The sequence below is a fragment of the Oncorhynchus nerka genome, linkage group LG8 (genome assembly GCF_034236695.1).
Source record: "Oncorhynchus nerka isolate Pitt River linkage group LG8, Oner_Uvic_2.0, whole genome shotgun sequence".
NCBI classification, from domain to species: domain Eukaryota; kingdom Metazoa; phylum Chordata; class Actinopteri; order Salmoniformes; family Salmonidae; genus Oncorhynchus; species Oncorhynchus nerka.
The window spans coordinates 38,510,062-38,535,482 of record NC_088403.1 but is presented as its reverse complement, the minus strand read 5'-3'; the positions used below and the strand labels follow the sequence as shown (position 1 = coordinate 38,535,482).

The window sequence follows — 25,421 nt, the reverse complement described above, 5'->3', positions numbered from 1 at the left end:
TCAATTACACATTTTCTAACTGGACACTTTACCCACGTGTGTTCTGGCTCTGGCCCAACCCATCGGTCTCGGGACCAATCAGACGGCCCCGAATGTGTTCGCATTCGGTGAAGGGTTGGGGAGGTACTTAGATCCAGATTGATAGTGGAGAAGAAATTAACGTCCGTGGGTGTGGCGTAGTGTTCGGCAGACCAAGTCAGGGTAGCCAGGCAACAAGAAAACATGCAACAAGGAAAAGTGAGGGGAACAGTTTGGTTCTCTTTACATGCCAAAAAGCAAGCAGCACCATTCGAGAACACTGCACGTTCATTCTGAGAAAAATATTTACATTTTGCATCCCTGTAAATCTAGTGAACAGTCTTAAAGGTAGACTTTGCGAAATGACATTGCCACCAGCAGCACATCAGATATTGAGATGAGTAGATGCTAGGCTTCGCCCTCACACAGTATCTGCTCATGTGCACAGTTGGCTTCACGGTAGCCAGGGCACCAAAACAGCAGAGAAGTTGAGCCTCACGCTCTTTGTTGTCGCTGAAATTGACCCTCGATGCAGTTTACTTTTTGCATCTGTTATATCGCCGAGTCTACCTTTCAGAATACCTCCTTCACAAAAATTCTGAACAAGAGTAGCCTATAATTTAACTAAATTATAACAAACACAACTACACATAAAAATGTCTGTTAAAAATAATTGACCAGAGTTAAGATATGATGTAGGGCTATGGTTTTCATGTAGTTCGGTCTTTGCAGCTATTTCTCCTTTAGAGTTGGATAAATAAACTTACATTATTATAAATATACAGTATTATATGGCATTCATCTTTACAAAAGCCAACATGGAAAATTGCAGACAACTTATCAATAATGGACATTATTTGTGTTTTAAGATTGTTATTGTAGAAAGTTAATCAGTTACACCATGACTAACTTCTCAATCTCAGCAGACAGAACAGTCTGTGCATTATTAGTTCATACATGTAGCTACATTGCTTTGTAACAAGACAAACATTTGTGCATTCATTGTCCATCTCTGTACCCCGTTATACATCCTGGGTTTCTCTGTTTTATTTATTATTATTGCAAATCATATCAGAAAGTGTATGATGCAGCAAAGAGGTCTCCCTGTATTTTCAGACAACAGATCCTATAGATAATTCAAAAAGCTTTATTGTCCATCCAATTTACAGTGGAAGAACAAGAATCATTCCTCTTCTGCTTTGTCTCTCACTTCTTCAGTCATCCCCTCATTTTCTGTGGCTAAGCCTGCAGCAGGGCTGGTGTCCTGGGAGTCAGCAGTGCTGGTGCCCTGGGAGTCAGGAGGGTTGTCTGGGGTATCCGAGAGGGGTTGGGGGGCCTCCTCGCAGGGAGGGTTGTCTGGAGTATCTGAGAGGGGTTGGGGAGCCTCCTTGCTGGAAAGGTTGGGAGATGATGCACCCCTTATTGATGGATCTACTGGTTCAGTAGCATCACAAGGTAGTGAGTCTTCTTTCACTGGAGAAGTCTCTTCCTCTTCCATGCTCTCTTCTAAAGGAGGTATCCCTTCTTCCTCCATCTCTCCTTCCACAGGATCCATCCCCTCTCCAGTTCCTTCTTTCTCCATAGAAGGCATCCCTTCTTCAACAGGTGTTAGGTCGTCCTCGACAGGGGGCATATCCCCTTCGTTAGGAGCCATCCCATCGTCTTCCATCCCTTCTTCCATCTCATCCTCCACAGGGGGTATCATGCCCTCCTCTCTGCCCCCAGGGAAGCTCCTGTCTTGGTAGAGGAACTTCAGCTGCTCCTCAAAGTACTCCTCCAGACTCAGTCCTGCACCTCCCACCTCAGTGTCTGCCTGTCAATGAAACAAAACTTTTATGAAGTCTTTTTACATCAGTATTAGTCACAAAGTGCTTTACAGTTACCCGAGCTCAAAGACCAAGCAAAGCAGAAGCGAAAGCAGAAGCGAAAGCACTGTCGTACGGAATAAAATAGGAAAACATGCACATTACTGTATGCTATGTATATCTATCTAATTAAACAAAACAGAAGTGTAGTGTCTTTGTCTGAATTCTGTTAACACATTTTGGGCTGGTTTCCCCAGACCTAAATTAACTATTCAACTAGACATTGAGCATACTTTTAGTCCATTCTAAATAGGCTTAACTTGGGTCTGGGAAACCAGGGCATATTCAGTTGTGGTCCAATGCAAAAAAATAAAAATAATTCTAGTGTTGTACGCAAACACAATAATCCATTCCAAGTTCGTCATATTGTGTGTCGTGTAGTCTTGCCGTACCTGGTAATACTTTGCACAGTTCCTGAATATGAGCCTGACATCCTTGACAAACTCCTCAGCACTGCAGTAACGCGGGCTCTCCTTAGATTCCAGCCTGCTCTTCACTATGGACAGGTCCATTGGAGTCTCAATCAGCTCCTTATACTCTGGGATTGACTGGACATATCAGATGGAGGAACCATCATTACTTAACTGTGATAAATTAACCAAAATGAATGGCATGGTGTTTGGGGATTGAGAGTTAAGACAATTTTCTGATTCAATAGACAAAGTCGTATCGTATCGATTTAATTAAAACTACAGAGCAAAAACTTTCTATGGGGCAGTTGGTAATTGCAGTCTTACCGACGGTGAGGCAGGCTCCTGGAAATCTGTACTGAACTCGTTGCAGTAGATGCAGAGCAACAGTCTATCACATTTCCTTTTATCAACTGGAGGGAATCCCTCTGATCCTGGCTCCTCCTTCATGGCTGGCAATTCTCCCTGGCTATCTGGGTTATACTCCATCTCAGGACTGGTCAGGTCACGACAGAACGAACAGAACCACTCACCACTGGAAACATAGGGGGGTTAGTGAATTCACAATATTGCAGTCTCTCAATATTGCAATAACCCCAGTTTATATTACAAAGTACTGCTAAATAAATCACCCTTCAGAGACAGCTGTATTACATTTTTAATTATTTATTTATTTTGCCCTTTTTCTCCCAAATTTCATGGTATCTATCCAATTGGTAGTAAGTCTTGTTCCATCGCTGCAACTCCCGTTCGGACTCAGAGAGGCGAAGGTTGAGAGCCGTGCTTACTCCGAAACACAACCCAGCGGGCATTGCGCCCGGCCCGCCACAGGAGCCGCTAGTGCGCGATGGGACAAGAACATCCCTGCCGTCTAAACCCTCCCCTAAACCGGACGACCCCGGGCCAATTGTGAGCCGCCCCTTGGGCCTCCTGGTCGCGGCCGGCTGTGACAGAACCTGGACAAAAAAAAACAGGATCTCTCGTGGCACAGCCAGCACTGCAATGCAGTACCTTAGACCACTGCGCCACTTGGGAGGCCCAGGTGTATTACATTTAACAGGCAGAGCAGGCAGGACGGTGCAGCTGTGAGTAGCACATACACATTTAAAAGTAGGTGTTAATTACCTGGGAGATTCTCTAAGTGTAGGTATATGACAGTTCAGATGGAAGACTTTGGGACATCGGTCACAGCAGAGCAGTTCTCCCCCATTCTGACACACAGCGCACCAGTCTTCATTGGGGTCGTCTTCAGGGACACCTGGGGCCTTTTCTGGGTCTGGTTGGGGGTCTGCCTCTAGCTCTACCTGGGTCTCTGGCTGGGTCTCTGGCTGGGGCTCCGGCTGGGGGCTGGGGCCGGCTGGGGCTCCGGCTGGGGCTCCGGCTCCGGCTGGGGCTCCACCATGGGTGCTGGGAGAGATTGCTGCTGGGGCTTGGGCTGGATGCCTGTACTGCTGTCTGGCAGGCTGGCTGAGGCTCCAACACTAGACTGCACCTGGAGGATGGAAGAGAGACTAGGGAGATTATATCATCTTTCATACATGATTGTATACAATATACCTCTTTCAAAGGCAAACAGAGATAGACACACAGAGTGTGTGTAAACGTAGTCATACATACAAAGCTGACTTCGTCATCGTCCTCTGGTTCGTCCTTGATGACGATGATTGGTCCGGGGGATGACCTTCGCCTCCGCTTAGCTGAGGAGGGGGGAGCCGCCGCATTAGGCTCTGTGCGCTTCCAGGAAGCAGACCTTCAACACCGAACCACAGATATTACAACCAGGAACACATCAACCTAATGGTACAGATATTACAGCCAGGAACACATCCACCAAAAGGTACATACTGTGACCTTGGTGTGGGGTGTAAAGAGGACAGTGTGGGAGTGTGGTTCACCTACCCTACGTTGGCTTCAGAGGAAGATTTGGACATGGGGGAATTCTGTCTTCCTTGTGCTGAGGAGAGAAAGAGAAAGGGGTTTTATTGAGAATAAATTATGATTGGGCATGAATAGCTCATTTAAATATATTTTATGTTTGTTTTAAATGTAACAAATGAGGGAAGTGTGAGGGTGAGACGCCTACCATGTCTGTCTGGGAAGACAGTAGCTAGGCTCGGAGCATAACTAGCTCTGGGGTTGGGCATGGATAATGATGATGAAGCTCCACTGGGGTCACTCCTCCTCAGTTGTGCGGCTTCCATCATGTTACGCTGAAAATAACCAGAGTATTCCATTTCTCGTTTGTGTGTGTGTGTGGCAAATACACAACCATAGAGACATAAAATACATGTAAATATATTAAATAATGAGTTTCAGCTTCAGTTTACAGGAAACCGCATGTACCTGGTGTATAGAGGCTTGAGTGCTGATGGGTCCTGTGTTGGGAGGGGGTGCATGAGAGTAGCGAGAGGTACCCTGTAGCACATCCATTGGTTTGGGAGGAAAGCTGGAGTTGTGGATGAGATCCCTCAGAGACTAGAATGGCACAAAAGTCAGAGGCAATCATTTTTCACAAGTCTTGCGATTTGTAGGCGAATTATGACAAGAAAATGCTAACCAAGGATTACTACAGACAATAACACAACTCAGTAAAAATGAATGCCCTGAATATATTCTACCATGCCCAGAAATCTGCTCCTTTTATTCTTTGTCCCCAACGCTCTAGGCGACCAGTTTTAGCCTTTAGCCGCACCCTCATACTACTCCTCCTCTGTTCCGCAGGTGAGGTGGAGGTAAACCCAGGCCCTGCATGTACCCAGGCACCCTCATTCGTTGACTTCTGTGATCGAAAAAGCCTTGGTTTCATGCATGTCAACATCAGAAGCCTCCTCCCTAAGTTTGTTTTACTCACTGCTTTAGCACACTCTGCTAACCCTGATGTCCTTGCCGTGTCTGAATCCTGGCTCAGGAAGGCCACCAAAAATTCTGAGATTTCCATACCCAACTATAACATTTTCCGTCAAGATAGAACTGCCAAAGGGGAGGAGTTGTGGTCTACTGCAGTAATGTCATACTTTCCAGGTCCATACCCAAACAGTTCGAACTACTAATTAAAAAAATTACTCTCTCCAGAAATAAGTCTCTCACTGTTGCTGCCTGCTTACCGACCCCCCTCAGCTCCCAGCTGTGCCCTGGACACCATTTGTGAATTGATCGCCCCCCATCTAGCTTCAGAGTTTGTTCTGTTAGGTGACCTAAACTGGGATATGCTTAACACCCCGACAGTCCTACAATCTAAGCTAGATGCCCTCAATCTCACACAAATCATCAACAAGGGCACCCTCATAGACGGCAACATGACCAACTGGCCCTCCAAATATACCTCCGCTGTGTTCAACCAGGATCTCAGCGATCACTGCCTGTATCCGCAGTCAAACGACCACCCCTTATCACTGTCAAACGCTCCCTAAAACACTTCTGCGAGCAGGCCTTTCTAATCGACCTGGCCCGGGTATCCTGGAAGGATATTGACCACATCCCGTCAGTTGAGGATGCCTGGTCATTCTTTAAAAATAACTTACTCACCATTTTAGATAAGCATGCTCCATTCAAAATGGAGTGCAGAACTAAGAACAGATATATATATGATATAAATGCAGAACTAAGAACAGATATAGCCCTTGGTTCACTCCAGACCTGACTACCCTCGACCAGCACAAAAACATCCTGTGGCGGTCTGCAATAGCATCGAATAGTCCCCGCGATATGCAACTGTTCAGGGAAGTCAGGAACCAATACACGCAGTCGGTCAGGAAAGCCAAGGCCAGCTTCTTCAGGCAGAAATTTGCATCCTGTAGCTCCAACTCCAAAAAGTTCTGGCACACTAAAGTCCATGGAGAACAAGAGCACCTCCTCCCAGCTGCCCACTGCACTGAGGCTAGGTAACACGGTCACCACCGATAAATCTATGATTATCGAAAACTTCAACAAGCATTTCTCAACGGCTGGCCATGCCTTCCTCCTGGCTACTCCCCCCACAGCTACTCACCCAAGCCTCTCCAGGTTCTCCTTTACCCAAATCCAGATAGCAGATGTTCTGAAAGAGCTGCAAAACCTGGACCCGTACAAATCAGCTGGGCTTGACAATCTGGACCCTCTATTTCTGAAACTATCCGCCGCCATTGTCGCAATACCTATTACCAGCCTGTTCAACCTCTCTTTCATATAGTCTGAGACTCCCAAGGATTGGAAAGCTGCCGCAGTCATCCCCCTCTTCAAAGGGGGAGACACCCTGGACCCAAACCTTTACAGACCTATATCCATCCTGCCCTGCCTATCTAAGGTCTTCGAAAGCCAAGTCAACAAACAGGTCACTGACCATCTCGAATTCCACCGTACCTTCTCCGCTGTGCAATCTGGTTTCTGAGCCGGTCACGGGTGCACCTCAGCCACGCTCAAGGTACTAAACGATATCATAACCGCAATCGATAAAAGACAGTACTGTGCAGCAGTCTTCATCGACCTGGCCAAGGCTTTCGACTCTGTCAATCACCATATTCTTATCGGCAGACTCAGTAGCCTCGGTTTTTCTAATGACCGACTTGCCTGGTTCTCCAACTACTTTGCAGACAGAGTTCAGTGTGTCAAATCGGAGGGCATGTTGTCCGGTCCTCTGGCAGTCTATGGGGGTGCCACAGGGTTCAAATCTCGGGCCGACTCTTTTCTCTGTATATATCAATGATGTTGCTCTTGCTGCGGGCGATTCCCTGATCCACCTCTACGCAGACGGCACCATTCTGTATACTTCCGGCCCTTCCTTGGACACTGTGCTATCTAACCTCCAAACGAGCTTCAACGCCATACAACACTTCCGTGGCCTCCAACTGCTCTTAAACGCTAGTAAAACCAAATGCATGCTTTTCAACCGTTCGCTGCCTGCACCCGCACGCCCGACTAGCATCACCACCCTGGATGGTTCCGACCCAGAATATGTGGACATCTATAAGTACCTAGGTGTCTGGCTAGACTGCAAACTCTCCTTCCAGACTCATATCAAACATCTCCAATCTAAAATCAAATCTAGAGTCGGCTTTCTATTCCGCAACAAAGCCTTCTTCACCGCCAAACTTACCCTAGTAAAACTGACTATCCTACCGATCCTCGACGATGTCATCTACAAAATAGCTTCCAATACTCTACTCAGCAAACTGGATGCAATTTATCACAGTGCCATCCGTTTTGTTACTAAAGCACCTTATACCAACCCCACCACTGCGACCTGTTGTAAATGAGAACTTGTTCTCAACTAGCCTACCTGGTTAAATAAAGGTGAAATAAAAAAAAGAATCATAACTGGTGCCTTTGCATCAGCTTGTCTCCATTTTATCACAACTGAAATAGCATGTTCTCAGTGGCTCAGTCTCATTGTACACTGTCTGATAACAACAAAGAGCAAATCTACAACTTAAAAAGGGATAAGGAATATATACATATTTTTTAAAGAATAACACAAATACCTGAGGAGGGAATCCTGCGTTTTGCAGCATAGAGGTGGGGCTCCTGGGGTTGGGATGGGTTTGGGGCCCGTAACTCCGGCCCGGCTGCTGGATCTGGACCATGTTGGGGGGACCTTGCGACGGAGAACCCCCCTGGTGGGGCCTCTGTGGAGGGGGGCCCCCTGGCCCTGGGAGCTTCAGACCCTGCTGGTACCAGGACCAGTGGTTGGGAGGGGGCTGTCCAGCCCTGTTTGGGTGCTGGGCAAGCTTCTCTACCTGCAGCTGGAGCTGAGCCAGGGTGCTCCCACGCTGGTGGGCGGAGGAGCCTGGAGGGAAAGCCCCAGGAGGGCCCTCTCCTCTGGGGCCAGGGCCAGGCTGGCTGGGGTGGCCAGGAGGGAAGCCCTGCTGCATGGAACTGGGCTGCCGACCAGGGATTCTCTCTACTGCCAAAGACCCTTAGGAAATACACAGAAACATGAAAAAAAAAAAATTCAACAAAAATTCAACAAAGTCTGCATTTAACATCATGGGGATCATTTTGAATTATGCCTACAGTATCCGTCAGAACTGAAGTTTTAGCGTTCTTACCAAGATCGACATTTGAGGCCCAGAAACCGGAGCGACACTGGAAGCGGACTGAGCTCTGAGGGACGATGGATGCGTTACAGTTGGCCCTCATTAGGTAATGGATTTGGCAAAGAATCTGAAAGAAAAGGTTTCTGAATCACTCAAATTGAAGTAGTCTAATGCTTATGAAAATCACAAATTCAGTTTTCAATGTGAATTTCTACACAACTGTCTGAACAATTTAGGTCAACATTGGGATTAAAAGGTAGGTGAAAATAAATCGATCTCCCTAGTGAGAGTCATGGTTCCTACCAGTCTCTTGCAGTACAGGAGAGCTGTGCCACTGTGACTGGCTGTGGCCCACTTGGTGAAGTTGATGACGTGATCTAGATGTCTGGTCAGGTGGCTGACATCTTCTTGTTGTTTCTTTAGTCCGACCTCATGGTCCTTCGTCAGTGTCTGACACAACCACCATGATTAGCACAAAGCTACTTACAAATATGCTTACAAAGTGTGATTAGCGCCATGTCAGCAGAAGTGTACATTATTTTATTATGTGTTGGAATGACGTGATTGCTCATGTCCTGTTTAACAAGCATACCTCAAGTTGATTGACCAAGATTTTTCCCTTTCTGTTGATCTCCATGATCAAGTTGCAAATTGACTTCTTTATCTCATTGGTGACAGACTTGCGGTTTTCATCGACTTGCTGGAGTCTGAAAGAATAAAGATAGTAGAAAAGCAGGAAATTATGAGTTTGCCTGTAGTCAGTCATGCTATTGAACATGTCTATGTACGTAACATATGAGTTTAGTTCACATGTTTAGTGCATGTAATAAATTACCCATTGTTGATGCAATTGGACACTTCTTCTATGGCTTTCCTCTTCTCCTGTAGCTGATGCGTCATGTTTTCCAGGTGTTGCCTGTGGTTTCTGTAGGCGTCTTCAAGGAACTGGTAACTGGAGAGACAAGATATGCAGAGTGTAATGGGAAATTACTTGAGTAATTATTTTTCTGTATTTGATTTACTGGTGATATGGATTGATGTGTAAAAAACATGACAGTATGTGCTGGGAGACAGACAGATGCGTTCCCTTGGGGAAGGGAAACAGGAGTTAACCACATATGTTTAAGTACCATATCTAATTAAGTCATGTCACACCTGTTAGTCTATAATTATCTGTTGTAACAAATTTACCGAGTTAAAGCTCATATAAGGAAATCAGCCAATTAAAATAAATGAGGCCCTAATCTATGGATTTCATATGACTGGGCAGGGGGCAGAGCCAAAGGGAAATTGCTAGCTACCATCTGTACAAAGGGCTTTATTACAGGCAGAAATACTCCTCAGTTTCAGGTGAAGAAGCCGGATGCGGAGGTCCTGGGCTGGCGTGGTTACATGTGGTCTGTGGTTGTGAGGCCGGTTTGACATACTGCCAAATTCTCTAAAACAACATTGGAGGCGTCTTATGGTAGAGAAATGAACATTCAATTCTCTGGCAACAACTCTGGTAGACATTCCTGCAGTCAGCATGCCAATTGCATGCGACATCTGTGGCATTGTGTTGTGTGACAAAACTGCACATTTTAGAGTTGTCTTTTATTGTCCCTAGGACAGGATGCACCGGTGTAATGATCATGCTGTTTATTCAGCTTCTTGATATGCCACACCTGTCAGGTGGATGGATTGTCTTGACAAAGGAGAAATGTTCACTAACAGGGATATAAACAAATTTGTGCACAAAATTTGAGAGAAATAAGCTTTTTGTGCATATGGAAAATGTATGGTATCTTTTATTTCAGATCATGAAACTTGGGACCAACACTTTACATGTTACATTATATTTTTGTTAAGTATAAATTGATGTTCATCAATGTTCATTTTAACAAGGCTAATCTGAAAACAAGACTCCCTAAATTGTATCAGCATATCGATTGCGCAACCAGGGCTGGAAAAACCTTGGATCATTGTTACTCTAACTTCCGCGGCGCATATAAGGCCCTGTATTCTGCCCTTGAGTTGTGTTCCCATGCAAAACTAGACAGATAGCTAACAACTAAGTCTTCAATAAAACTCCCAAGGCGTGACTTTTCTTGAATGAATATATTGAAAACGTTTATGTTGACGAATACGCTGATTCGATGTGCGAGTTCATTAGAACGTGCGTTGAAGATGTCGTTCCCATAGCAACGATTAAAACATTCCCTAACCAGAAACCGTGGATTGATGGCAGCATTCGCGTGAAACTGAAAGCGCGAACCACTGCTTTAATCAGGGCAAGGTGACTGGTAACATGACCGAATACAAACAGTGCAGCTATTCCCTCCGCAAGGCTATCAAACAAGCTAAGCGTCAGTATAGAGACAAAGTAGAATCTCAATTCAACGGCTCAGACACACGAGGTATGTGGCAGGGTCTACAGTCAATCACGGACTACAAGAAGAAAACCAGCCCAGTCACGGACCAGGATGTCTTGCTCCCAGGCAGACTAAATAACTTTTTTGCCCGCTTTGAGGACAATACAGTGCCACTGACACGGCCTGCAACGAAAACATGCGGACTCTCCTTCACTGCAGCCGAGGTGAGTAAAACATTTAAACGTGTTAACCCTCGCAAGGCTGCAGGCCTAGACGGCATCCCCAGCCGCGCCCTCAGAGCATGCGCAGACCAGCTGGCCGGTGTGTTTACGGACATATTCAATCAGTTCCTATACCAGTCTGCTGTTTCCACATGCTTCAAGAGGGCCACCATTGTTCCTGTTCCCAAGAAAGCTAAGGTAACTGAGCTAAACGACTACCGCCCCGTAGCACTCACTTCCGTCATCATGAAGTGCTTTGAGAGACTAGTCAAGGACCATATCACCTCCACCCTACCTGACACCCTAGACCCACTCCAATTTGCTTACCGCCCAAATAGGTCCACAGACGATGCAATCTCAACCACACTGCCCTAACCCATCTGGACAAGAGGAATACCTATGTGAGAATGCTGTTCATCGACTACAGCTCGGCATTCAACACCATAGTACCCTCCAAGCTCGTCATCAAGCTCGAGACCCTGGGTCCTGACCCCGCCCTGTGCAACTGGGTACTGGACTTCCTGACGGGCCGCCCCCAGGTGGTGAGGGTAGGCAACAACATCTCCACCCCGCTGATCCTCAACACTGGGGCCCCACAAGGGTGCGTTCTGAGCCCTCTCCTGTACTCCCTGTTCACCCACGACTGCGTGGGAGGAGGTGAGGGCCCTCGGAGTGTGGTGTCAGGAAAATAACCTCACACTCAACGTCAACAAAACTAAGGAGATGATTGTGGACTTCAGGAAACACCCCCATATCCACATCGATGGAGCAGTAGTGGAGAGGGTAGTAAGTTTTCAGTTCCTCGGCATACACATCACAGACAAACTGAATTGGTCCACTCACACAGACAGCATCGTGAAGAAGGCGCAGCAGCGCCTCTTCAACCTCAGGAGGCTGAAGAAATTCGGCTTGTCACCAAAAGCACTCACAAACTTCTATAGATGCACAATCGAGAGCATCCTGGCGGGCTGTATCACCGCCTGGTACGGCAACTGCTCCGCCCACAACCGTAAGGCTCTCCAGAGGGTAGTGAGGTCTGCACAACGCATCACCGGGGGCAAACTACCTGCCCTCCAGGACACCTACACCACCCGATGTTACAAGAAGGCCATAAAGATCATCAAGGACAACAACCACCCAAGCCACTGCCTGTTCACCCCGCTATCATCCAGAAGGCGAGGTCAGTACAGGTGCATCAAAGCTGGGACCGAGAGCCTGAAAAACAGCTTCTATCTCTAACATTGAGTGGCTGCTGCCAACACACTGACACTGACTCAACTCCAGCCACTTTAATAATGGGAATTGATGGGAAATGTAAAATATATCACTAGCCACTTTAAACAATGCTACCTAATATAATGTTACATACCCTACATTATTCATCTCATATGCATACGTATATTCTGTACTCTATATCATCGACTGCATCCTTATGTAATACATGTATCACTAGCCACTTTAACTATGCCACTTTGTTTACATACTCATCTCATATGTATATACTGTACTCGATACCATCTACTGTATCTTGCCTATGCTGCTCTGTACCATCACTCATTCATACATCTTTATGTACATATTCTTTATCCCCTTACACTGTGTATAAGACAGTAGTTTTGGAATTGTTAGATTACTTGTTGGTTATTACTGCATTGTCGGAACTAGAAGCACAAGCATTTCGCTACACTCGCATTAAGATCTGCTAACCATGTGTATGTGACAAATAAGATTTGATTTGATGTTCCGACCTTTGACCTGTTTAAATGCTAGTATCAAATGTCTGCCCGTGTTGAATGTTATGCTTAAAGTTTGACTGAGCCTAGGGCACACTGATAATGTAATGTATCTATCTGAGAGACAGATTCTGTAGCAGTTGATGTGACTTCCTATACAAGCCTCTTGGGCTGTGTTTACAGAACCTTCGGTGCTATGTGATTAATGAATAATTAGAGGTGTTCTCCCTGAATTCTTGTAATAAACCAGATGGATTTTTATTGATATTATCAACGACTGCTCTCCTTTTTGTTCACCTGAAAATTCCCACAGAGGATTAATACCAACACATGAAGCACAGGTACAAAAACAATACTTCAAAATATAGAACCAGTTTGAGCATAATATTGACTATTGAAGGTTTCAACCCAGGCCTCCGATAGCTAGGTCTCGTTACATTGAAGTCGTTTAGCAGATGCTCTTATCCAGAGCGACTTCCAGTTAATGCTAGCAGATACAGCATGCTAGCAGAAGCCCATAGACTTCCAGTCATTGCGCTTACACTAGTTAGCATTGGCTTGCGAAACTAACTTCCTTCCTTCATACTGGACACAGAGACATAAGAATTGTATCCACTAGTTCATCTGACTCTGGGTAAGTAGATAAGGGGCCTCATCATCAAAATCCCAAAGTATCCCTTTAAGGTAGCTAAGCACGACAAAAGAGATTCTCTGACACTAACCTGGAAACAAAGGGTGAATAAATAATGTGGTCATACTTGTGGTCTTTGTGCTTGAGCAGCTGACAGTCCCTGCATGTGAGACGGTCACAGGTCTCACAGAACAGTTTGAGGGGCTCCTGCTTGTGGATGTCACAGAACACTGGCTTCTGTGAGGACGCACCCACAGCCTCTGGAATAAGACAAGAATTTAGCATATAACAAAATAAATCACTATGCATTTACCTGTCTACACATTTGTGATTTGGTTTCATAGATTTTGTTGTACCTACCACCTTCCTTGGCCCTGGACATTATATTTTCTTACAGTATACAATTCAGAAAGCCACATATTTTCATAGAGTAGGCTACCTGGGGACATCTCCTCCTTCTGCCGTATGGTATGATCCCTGGTGAACTTGACCCTCTGGTGGGCCTCAATACACGTCACACACAGGAACTCCACACACTCCACACAGAACCCCGTGGCCTCGGTGTTGTCATCACAACTCATACACACCTGGAAATAGGGAAGGGAGAACATATGAGCAAGAACTGGCTTTTGCTTGAATCCATGATTTTAGTCCTATGCAAGGCAACGTTTCAGTGGTGACATGGTATACATTGCCTTCAGAAAGTATTCACACTCAACTTTTTCCACATGTTGTTGTGTTACAGTCTGAATTTAAAATGGATTAAATAGAGATTTGTTGTCACTGGCTTACACACAATACACCATAATGTCAAAGTGGTATTATGTGGTATTATATTAGGTTAAATGTCTTGAGTCAATAAGTATTCAATCTCTTGTTATGGCAAGCCTAAATAAGTTCAGAAGTAAAAATGTACTTAACATACGTTGCATGGACTCTGTGTTTAACATGATTTTTGAATGAATTCCTGTGTACCCCACAAATATCTGTAAGGTCCCTCAGTTGAGCAGTGAATTTCAAATACAGATTAAACTACAAAAAAACAGGAAGGATTTCCAATGCCTTGCAAAGGGCACCTCTATTAGTAGATGGGTACAAAAAAAGAAGCTGACATTGAATATCCCTTTGAGCATGGCAAAGTTATTATTTACACTTTTGCCTGTCAATACACCCCATCACTAGAAAGGCACAGGTGTCTTTCCTAACTCAGTTGCCGGAGAGGAAGGAAACCACTCAGGGATTTCACCATGAGGCCGAAGGTGACTTTAAAAAACAGTTTGAGTTTAATTGCTGTGATAGGAGAACTGACGATGGAGCAACATTGTAGTTCCGCCACAATACTAACCTAATAGACAAGAGTGAAAAGGAAGCCTGTAGAGAACAAAAATATTGCAAAACCTGCATTCTGTTTGCAACAAGGCACTAAAGTAATACTGCAAAATATGTGGCAAAGCAATTAACATTTCGTCTTGAATACAAAGTGTTTTATTTGGGGCAAATCCAATACAACACATTACTAAGTACTACTCTCCATATGGTCATGCATAGTGGTGGTTTCACCATGTTATGGGTATGCTTGTTATAGTTAAGGACTGGGAAGTTTTTCCAGGATAAAAAAATAAACCGAGCTAAGCACAGGCAAAATCCTAGAGGGAAACCTGGTTCAGTCTGCTTTCCACCAGACACTGGGAGATGAATTCACATTTCAGCAGGGCAATAACCTAAAACACTAGGACAAATCGACACTGGAGTTTCTTATCAATAAGACATTGAGTGCCGAGTTCAAGTTATTACTTAAATATGCTTGAAAATCTATGGCAAGACGTGAAAATGGTTGTCTAGCAATGATCAACAACCAATTTGACAGAGCTTGAAGAATTTTGAAAAGGATCATTGACAAATGTTGCACAATCCAGGTGTGGAAAGCTCTTAGAGAGTTACCCAGAAAGACTCACAGGTGTACTTGCTGTTTCTACAAAGTATTGACTCAGGGGTGTGAATACTTATGTTGTCACCAAAGCTCCATCCATATACTACCCACCACTGCGACCTGTATGCTCTCGTTGGCTGGCCCTCACTACATATTCGGCACCAAAACCACGGCTCCAGGTCATCTATAAGTCTTTGCTTGGTAAAGCCCCACCTTATCTCAGCTCACTGGTCACCATAGCAGCACCCACCCATAGCACGCGCTCCAGCAGGTATATTTCACTTGTCATCCCCAAAGCCATCACTTATTTTGGCCACCTTTCCTTACAGTTCTCTGCTGCCAATGACTGGAATTAATATTTGTTCTCTACTTGCACATCATCATCTGCACATCTGCCATTCCAGTGTTAATGCTAAATTGTAATTATTTCGCCTTCATGGCCTATTTATGGCCTTACCTCCCTACTCTTCTACATTTGCACACACTGTACATAGCTTTTTCTATTGTGTGATTGACTGTACGTTTGTTTATGTGAAACTCTTGTTTTTGTCCCACTGCTTTGCTTTATCTTGGCCAGGTCGTAGTTGTAAATGAGAACTTGTTCTCAACTGGCCTACCTGGTTAAATGAAGGTGAAATAAATGAAAAATTTGAGTTTTGTATTTAATTTTGAATACATTTGTAACAACTTCTAAAAACATGTTTTCACTTTGTCATTATTGGGTATTGTGTGTAGATGGGTGAGAAAAAATAGGCTGTAACACAACAAAATGTGGAATAAGTAAAGGGGTATGAATACTTTCTGAAGGCACGGTAAGTGTCCTGGGTCTCGGTCAGTAAGCACTTACTACCTGACCTTAACAGACCAGGATTCACCATCTGAAAAATGTTTTCCCCACTCGAGTGTACCATTTGTCACCCTTTAACTGGTAACAAATATTAACGCACCTGACTGGTCTTCTCCACTGTGCTGCTGGGAACCTCCACAGAGTCCTTCACAAAGAAGTTATCCAGCACCTCCACCTCCCAGCACTCTTGTCGACAAACTGGGCAGCGGATCACATTGACTGGAGCCAGGGGAATAACATACACAGGAATGAGTAAGATATCTTCTAATATCAAGTTACAAAAGACATCTGCATTTTAATGAAAAGTTGCAATGATCATCCTGCACTTCAGTACAGTTATCAACTTCCCGATAAACAAACTGACGGATCTCACGTGGTTTCGAGTTGTCCGCTTGAAGTTGCGGGTCGCGACGTTGTTCACTGTTGACTAAGTTCCTTGAAGGGGGTGGAAGACACTTCTTGCAGAAAGAGTGGAGGCATGGCAGAAGTTTCGGCTCTCGATTGTGGAAATTCAACTTACAGACAGGGCAAGTGTCCATGAGACCGATGCTACCTCCTAGCTGTTTCGCCCTCTCCTCTTCAGCTGGCAAGCTCTCTGCCTCGTTTTCCACTATAATAACAAGGTCATCGTTGTCCACAGCAGCTTCTGGGCTCTCATCCATTGTCTCCGTTTTTGCTTTGTGCCTATTCAAGATGGACTTGAGTGCTTGGAAACCAGTCACTGTTAGCTAGTTAGCGGATACTAGCTAATGTTAGCTAGTCTCTCTGCAGTCTGTTACAGTCGAAATCAGTTGGGCATATGCCTTGCTTGAGCAAAGTTCATGGTTCCTACATAATACTACCTCCCGAAATTAAACACTAATGGCAGGTTTGGCCAACATTAGTATAAAATCACAAATTGAAAGTGTTAAACTCTGCGGTTGGGAAGCTAGATGGCTAACGTTAGCTAGATGACACAGTTGGTACCACGAAGGATGACGTAATTTAGTTATTAAATAGCTGCCTAGTGTCAATGAAACTGAACAATAGTAGAGTTCACCGAATAGTAATTTTGTACAATAAACGTGCAATACAAACTTCTATCAATGGAAATTGCTAGCTACCATCTGTACAAGCAAAACATTCTTTCCCCCAAAAAAACACACACACGGAGTGCCCAGCATGCACTCCGATATTTTATGGTACAGCGACCATTTCAGGCCAAAATAGCTTGTGAACTCGAAAGGCGTTTTTAATTGTTCAAGGCAATCAACACAAGCAAATAAATGTACCAAGTAAAAAAAAAAACATAGTTAATTTATTTGAATTCTTTGAATGGCTCCCAAAGTCCCTGCCAGCAAAACCCAGTAGCCTGGGGAGGAGTTGATCTCCTCTCAAATGTCCTCTCTGGACTTCTGTACCTGGACTTCCATATGTTGTAATATAAAACAGATCTTCTATCTTCTACTGTAGAAAGGTGAATATTTTAAGAAAGTTTGAAAGGCATATACTCAAATGTCTGTTTTGGTCTAATGAAACCATTAAGTATTTGATCAAATGTATTTTAGTAGTGGGCAAGGTCATTGTCTGTCTTATTTTGTAATCATTGAGCCGATGTCAAATCAAATCAAATTTTATTTGTCACATACACATGGTTAGCAGATGTTAATGCGAGTGTAGCGAAATGCTTGTGCTTCTAGTTCCGACAATGCAGTAATAACCAACCAATCTAACTAACAATTCCAAAACTACTGTCTTATACACAGTGTAAGGGGATAAAGAATATATACATAAGGATATATGAATGAGTGATGGTACAGGGCAGCATAGGCAAGATACAGTATATACATATGAGATGAGTATGTAAACAAAGTGGCATAGTTAAAGTGGCTAGTGATACATGTATTACATAAGGATGCAGTCAATGATATAGAGTACAGTATATACGTATGCATATGAGATGAATAATGTAGGGTAAGTAACATTATATAAGGTAGCATTGTTTAAAGTGGCTAGTGATATATTTACATCATTTCCCATCAATTCCCATTATTAAAGTGGCTGGAGTTGAGTCAGTGTCAGTGTGTTGGCAGCAGCCACTCAATGTTAGTGGTGGCTGTTTAACAGTCTGATGGCCTTGAGATAGAAGCTGTTTTTCAGTCTCTCGGTCCCAGCTTTGATGCACCTGTACTGACCTCGCCTTCTGGATGATAGCGGGGTGAAAAGGCAGTGGCTCGGGTGGTTGATGTCCTTGATGATCTTTATGGCCATCCTGTAACATCGGGTGGTGTAGGTATCCTGGAGGGCAGGTAGTTTGCCCCCGGTGATGCGTTGTGCAGACCTCACCACCCTCTGGAGAGCCTTACGGTTGAGGGCGGAGCAGTTGCCGTACCAGGCGGTGATACAGCCCGCCAGGATGCTCTCGATTGTGCATCTGTAGAAGTTTGTGAGTGCTTTTGGTGACAAGCCGAATTTCTTCAGCCTCCTGAGGTTGAAGAGGCGCTGCTGCGCCTTCTTCACGATGCTGTCTGTGTGAGTGGACCAATTCAGTTTGTCTGTGATGTGTATGCCGAGGAACTTAAAACTTGCTACCCTCTCCACTACTGTTCCATCGATGTGGATAGGGGGGTGTTCCCTCTGCTGTTTCCTGAAGTCCACAATCATCTCCTTAGTTTTGTTGACGTTGAGTGTGAGGTTGGCTTCCAGTTGAAGCTCGCATCCGCTACAAGACCATGGTGCTTGCCTACGGAGCTGTGAGGGGAACGGCACCTCAGTACCTCCAGGCTCTGATCAGGCCCTACACCCAAACAAGGGCACTGCGTTCATCCACCTCTGGCCTGCTCGCCTCCCTACCACTGAGGAAGTACAGTTCCCGCGCAGCCCAGTCAAAACTGTTCGCTGCTCTGGCCCCCCAATGGTGGAACAAACTCCCTCACGACGCCAGGACAGCGGAGTCAATCACCACCTTCCGGAGACACCTGAAACCCCACCTCTTTCAGGAATACCTAGGATAGGATAAAGTAATCCTTCTCACCCCCCTTAAAAGATTTAGATGCACTATTGTAAAGTGGCTGTTCCACTGGATGTCTTAAGGTGAACGCACCAATTTGTAAGTCGCTCTGGATAAGAGCGTCTGCTAAATGACTTAAATGTAAATGTAAATGTTATTTTCCTGACACCACACTCCGAGGGCCCTCACCTCCTCCCTGTAGGCCGTCTCGTCGTTGTTGGTAATCAAGCCTACCACTGTTGTGTCGTCCGCAAACTTGATGATTGAGTTGGAGGCGTAAGTGGCCACGCAGTCGTGGGTGAACAGGGAGTACAGGAGAGGGCTCAGAACGCACCCTTGTGGGGCCCCAGTGTTGAGGATCAGCGGGGAGGAGATGTTGTTGCCTACCCTCACCACCTGGGGGCGGCCCGTCAGGAAGTCCAGTACCCAGTTGCACAGGGCGGGGTCGAGACCCAGGGTCTCGAGCTTGATGACGAGCTTGGAGGGTACTATGGTGTTGAATGCCGAGCTGTAGTCGATGAACAGCATTCTCACATAGGTATTCCTCTTGTCCAGATGGGTTAGGGCAGTGTGCAGTGTGGTTGAGATTGCATCGTCTGTGGACCTATTTGGGCGGTAAGCAAATTGGAGTGGGTCTAGGGTGTCAGGTAGGGTGGAGGTGATATGGTCCTTGACTAGTCTCTCAAAGCACTTCATGATGACGGAAGTGAGTGCTACGGGGCGGTAGTCGTTTAGCTCAGTTACCTTAGCTTTCTTGGGAACAGGAACAATGGTGGCCCTCTTGAAGCATGTGGGAACAGCAGACTGGTATAGGGATTGATTGAATATGTCCGTAAACACACCGGCCAGCTGGTCTACGCATGCTCTGAGGGCGCGGCTGGGGATGCCGTCTGGGCCTGCAGCCTTGCGAGGGTTAACACGTTTAAATGTCTTACTCACCTCGGCTGCAGTGAAGGAGAGACCGCATGTTTTCGTTACAGGCCGTGTCAGTGTTACTGTATTGTCCTCAAAGCGGGCAAAAAAGTTATTTAGTCTGCCTGGGAGCAAGACATCCTGGTCCGTGACTGGGCTGGATTTCTTCTTGTAGTCCGTGATTGACTGTAGACCCTGCCACATGCCTCTTGTGTCTGAGCCGTTGAATTGAGATTCTTCTTTGTCTCTGTACTGACGCTTAGCTTGTTTGATAGCCTTGCGGAGGGAATAGCTGCACTGTTTGTATTCGGTCATTTTACCAGACACCTTGCCCTGATTAAAAGCAGTGGTTCGCGCTTTCAGTTTCACGCGAATGCTGCCATCAATCCACGGTTTCTGGTTAGGGAATGTTTTAATCGTTGCTATGGGAACGACATCTTCAACGCACGTTCTAGTGAACTCGCACACCGAATCAGCGTATTCATCAATATTGTTATCTGACGCAATACGAAACATATCCCAGTCCAATGTATTTATTCAAATGTTACTCAAAATATGTAGCTGTGGAATACCTTCCATCCTCTGGAGCTGGTCAGACCTGCTTTAGAGAGAACACTGAAGACCTTACAGCTTGACTATGTGGGCCTATACATTGTTGAATTGGACACTGCCTTCAAGGTACAGCAATGACCCATGTCCTAACTGAATAATTCTATCATTCTACATTTCTACTTAAAACGTGTAGTTTCGTGAAGCCAGGAGACACATTCTACCCCAAGGCTGGAATGGGAAGTACTTATACCATGAGACAGACCTCTATGCCACATGGAAGGTAAGCCAACTAGACCTGCAAAACAATCCCTGATTCAAATGAGTTCAAGGATGATCCGTGTCAGTTACTGACATACATTGCGCCACACTAGGTAAAAAAAATATATTAAAAATGCATTCACCATTGTATTTTAAATTCACAAAGTGTACAAGACATCTTCAGCTTGTAGAAATACAGTTTTGTAAAAGCTTTAGCGTTCACCCAAAGGTCAAGGCCAAGGCCATAAAGGGTAGTAAAATCCATCCTGCTCACTTTGCAGTGAAGGGTAAAGTCTGGTTCCTGAGCCTCCTGAGTGCATTGCAGTGCTTGAGGCATCACTACAGACCCGGGTTCGATCCCAGGCCTCACAATGACACCAGTAGTTTTTTAAAATCAAGAATAGATGGGTTGGCCAAGTTAATTTTCAAACATGCTGCTGTCCTAAAATCAAGCCTCCTTATTTGGTAGCAACACAACATGAAAACAACATGGCAGCAGCCCAGGATACAAACATTATTGGGCACAGACAACAGCACAAAGGGCAAGAAGGTAGAGACAACAATACATCACACAAAGCAGCCACAGCTGTCAGTAAGAGTGTCCATTATTGAGTCTTTGAATGAAGAGATTGAGATAACACTGTCCAGTTTGAGTTTTTGTTGCAGCTCGTTCCAGTCGCTAGCTGCAGCGAACTGAAAAGACGAGTGACCCAGGGATGTGTGCACTTTGGGGACCTATAACAGAATGTGACTGGCAGAACGGGTGTTGTATGTGGAGGATGAGGGCTGCAGTAGATATCTCAGATAGGGGGGAGTGAGGCCCAAGAGGGTTTTATAAATAAGCATCAACCAGTGGATCTTGCGACGGGTATACAGAGATGATGTAACGGATCTCGTCCTCCTCTTCTGAGGAGGAGTAGCGAGAAGGATCGGAGGACCAATGTGCAGCGTGGTAAGTGACCATAATGTTTAATCAAAACACAACAGAACACTGGAACTAAACAATAAACGTGAATAAACAAAACAGTCCCGTGTGGCAACAAGCACTGACACAGAAGACAAACACCCACAATTCAAAAGTGAAACCAGGCTACCTAAGTATGATTCTCAATCAGGGACAACGATTGACAGCTGCCTCTGATTGAGAACCATACCTGGCCGAACACAGAAATCCCAAATGATAGAAAAACGAACATAGACAACCCACCCAACTCACGCCCTGACCATACTAAAACAAAGACATAACAAAGGAACTAAGGTCAGAACGTGACAGATGACCAGTTTGCAGAGGAGTATAGAGTACAGTGATGTGTCCTATAAGGAGCATTGGTGGAAAATCTGATTGCTGAATGGTAAAGAATATCTAGCCGCAAATGTAGGCATTTAAATCAAAATGACAATATCTAGCTAATATATAACAGAGTATTATTACTGTTAGTGACTGGCTGCGAGAGCTTAGAGCATTTGTACTACTGTTTTTCAAGGCGAGAGGAATTAGCTAGCTAAATTATATCAAGCTACAGTTGCCATTATGTAAACTAGCTAGCCAGCCAACATAGTAGTAGATAAATATAGCCAAGTCTGTGGGTAAGCAACACACCATGAACTTAGTAATAATATTAAAACAAAATGAACATATTTGGAATGGAAGAAAACATATCTAAATATTTTTAAGGCATGACTTCAACAAAGTACAGTGGGGCAAAAAAGTATTTAGTCAGCCACCAATTGTGCAAGTTCTCCCACTTAAAAAGATGAGAGAGGCCTGTAATTTTCATCATATACACATACTTCAACTATGACAAACAAAATGAGAAAAAAAATCCAGAAAATCACATTGTAGGTTTTTTAATGAATTTATTTGCAAATTATGGTGGAAAATAAGTATTTGGTCACCTACAAACAAGCAAGATTTCTGGCTCTCACAGACCTGTAACTTCTTCTTTAAGAGGCTCCTCTGTCCTCCACTCGTTACCTGTATTATTGGCACCAAAATATTGTTTGGTGAATCATGGGTGATTCCATAATTTGTAACAAGTTTCAGTAAATTATTTTTGGTAGCATTTCTATGTTGAAGTTTAAAAAATAATTTGGTGAATTTGTTCCCATTTTCCATCCTGTAATTTTCTCTTTTCTTTTTTTTTTTTTACAATATATTACACTTGATCTTTATTGAATAAGTTCCTCATTTTCTTTTTCCTTATTCTGTTCCTCTATGGTTGTAACGGTCCTCTGATGAAGAAGGAGCGTGGTAAGTGTTCATGGTTTTTATTAACACTGAACACTAGAACAAAATAACAAAGTGAGAACTGAAACCGAAATAGGTGCAGAAAACTAAACAAAAAACAACTACCCACAAAACACAGGTGGGAAAAGGCTACCTAAGTATGGTTTCCAATCAGAGACAACGATAGACAGCTGTCCCTCAATGAGAACCTTACCCGGCCAAAACAAAGAAATACAAAACATAGAAACTGAACATAGAATGCCCACCCAAATCACACCCTGACCAAACCAAAATAGAGACATAAAAATCTTCTAAGGTCAGGGCGTGACAATGGTTCGGGCGGGGCTCGGCGGTCGTCGTCACCGGCCTACTAGCCGCCACCGATCCCTTTTTCGTTGTCTGTTTGTTTTGTCTTATTAGTTGCACCTGTCTATTTTTGTGCTTGATTGACTTCCTTATTTATAGTATGTTTACTCGCCCTTGTTTCGTGCGGGATTACTCATATGTTACGTGTGTATGTTTTTTTGTTGTTCGTGCTCTGGACCTGGTACCCTGTTGTGTTGGGTTGGTCCACATTTTCCGCGCCCTGGTTTGTTGGGCATTATTTTTCTGTGCGATATTAAAAGTGCACGTCTTCCTGTGGAACTATATGCTCTCTGCGCCTGATTCTTCCCTCACGCACTAAGTTACCCGTGACAATGGTACTGTTTTTATGGCTATCTGTACTATTAGTCCTTCCATTTCCTATGGACTCTTTGGACCTGAATTGCTTTTGTTTTAGAGAATTGCATGGCCTCTAACGGCACATTTAAAAGTATTCCATTGATTAAAGGAATCTGCTGTATGTTGGAATAAGTCATTTATACATTTTCGGTACTAATTCAAAACAAGTTATCATCCAATAGGCTTTGATTCAATTTCCAATATCCTCGCCTATGTGAAAATTCTATAAGAATAATATATATGCCAATTATTTTTACATTTACATTTAAGTCATTTAGCAGACGCTCTTATCCAGAGCGACTTACAAATTGGTGCGTTCACCTTAAGACATCCAGTGGAACAGCCACTTTACAATAGTGCATCTAAATCTTTTAAGGGGGTGAGAAGGATTACTTTATCCTATCCTAGGTATTCCTGAAAGAGGTGGGGTTTCAGGTGTCTCCGGAAGGTGGTGATTGACTCCGCTGTCCTGGCATCGTGAGGGAGTTTGTTCCACCATTGGGGGGCCAGAGCAGCGAACAGTTTTGACTGGGCTGCGCGGGAACTGTACTTCCTCAGTGGTAGGGAGGCGAGCAGGCCAGAGGTGGATGAACGCAGTGCCCTTGTTTGGGTGTAGGGCCTGATCAGAGCCTGGAGGTACTGAGGTGCCGTTCCCCTCACAGCTCCGTAGGCAAGCACCATGGTCTTGTAGCGGATGCGAGCTTCAACTGGAAGCCAGTGGAGAGAGCGGAGGAGCGGGGTGACGTGAGAGAACTTGGGAAGGTTGAACACCAGACGGGCTGCGGCGTTCTGGATGAGTTGTAGGGGTTTAATGGCACAGGCAGGGAGCCCAGCCAACAGCGAGTTGCAGTCATCCAGACGGGAGATGACAAGTGCCTGGATTAGGACCTGCGCTGCTTCCTGTGTGAGGCAGGGTCGTACTCTGCGGATGTTGTAGAGCATGAACCTACAAGAACGGGCCACCGCCTTGATGTTAGTTGAGAACGACAGGGTGTTGTCCAGGATCACGCCAAGGTTCTTAGCGCTCTGGGAGGAGGACACAATGGAGTTGTCAACCGTGATGGCGAGATCATGGAATGGGCAGTCCTTCCCCGGGAAGAAGAGCAGCTCCGTCTTGCCGAGGTTCAGCTTGAGGTGGTGATCCGTCATCCACACTGATATGTCTGCCAGACATGCAGAGATGCGTTTCGCCACCTGGTCATCAGAAGGGGGAAAGGAGAAGATTAATTGTGTGTCGTCTGCATAGCAATGATAGGAGAGACCATGTGAGGTTATGACAGAGCCAAGTGACTTGGTGTATAGCGAGAATAGGAGAGGGCCTAGAACAGAGCCCTGGGGGACGCCAGTGGTGAGAGCGCGTGGTGAGGAGACAGATTCTCGCCATGCCACCTGGTAGGAGCGACCTGTCAGGTAGGACGCAATCCAAGCGTGGGCCGCGCCGGAGATGCCCAACTCGGAGAGGGTGGAGAGGAGGATCTGATGGTTCACAGTATCGAAGGCAGCCGATAGGTCTAGAAGGATGAGAGCAGAGGAGAGAGAGTTAGCTTTAGCAGTGCGGAGGGCCTCCGTGATACAGAGAAGAGCAGTCTCAGTTGAATGACTAGTCTTGAAACCTGACTGATTTGGATCAAGAAGGTCATTCTGAGAGAGATAGCGGGAGAGCTGGCCAAGGACAGCACGTTCAAGAGTTTTGGAGAGAAAAGAAAGAAGGGATACTGGTCTGTAGTTGTTGACATCGGAGGG

At 45.0% G+C, this 25,421-nt stretch overlaps 1 protein-coding gene across 1 annotated transcript; it reads right to left on the bottom strand.

The window, feature by feature from the left end:
* Positions 1-238: 238 nt before the first annotated feature.
* Positions 239-17,189, bottom strand: LOC115133260 (transcription intermediary factor 1-alpha-like). The gene is given in 18 exon segments (XM_029666312.2): positions 239-1,831; positions 2,276-2,431; positions 2,621-2,828; positions 3,419-3,647; positions 3,650-3,785; positions 3,911-4,043; positions 4,193-4,247; positions 4,377-4,503; positions 4,637-4,768; positions 7,750-8,183; positions 8,317-8,431; positions 8,608-8,754; positions 8,897-9,011; positions 9,140-9,256; positions 13,368-13,500; positions 13,680-13,827; positions 16,118-16,236; positions 16,391-17,189. Coding segments are annotated over 18 exon segments (3,423 nt in total). The 5' UTR covers positions 16,680-17,189; the 3' UTR covers positions 239-1,201.
* Positions 17,190-25,421: the final 8,232 nt, after the last annotated feature.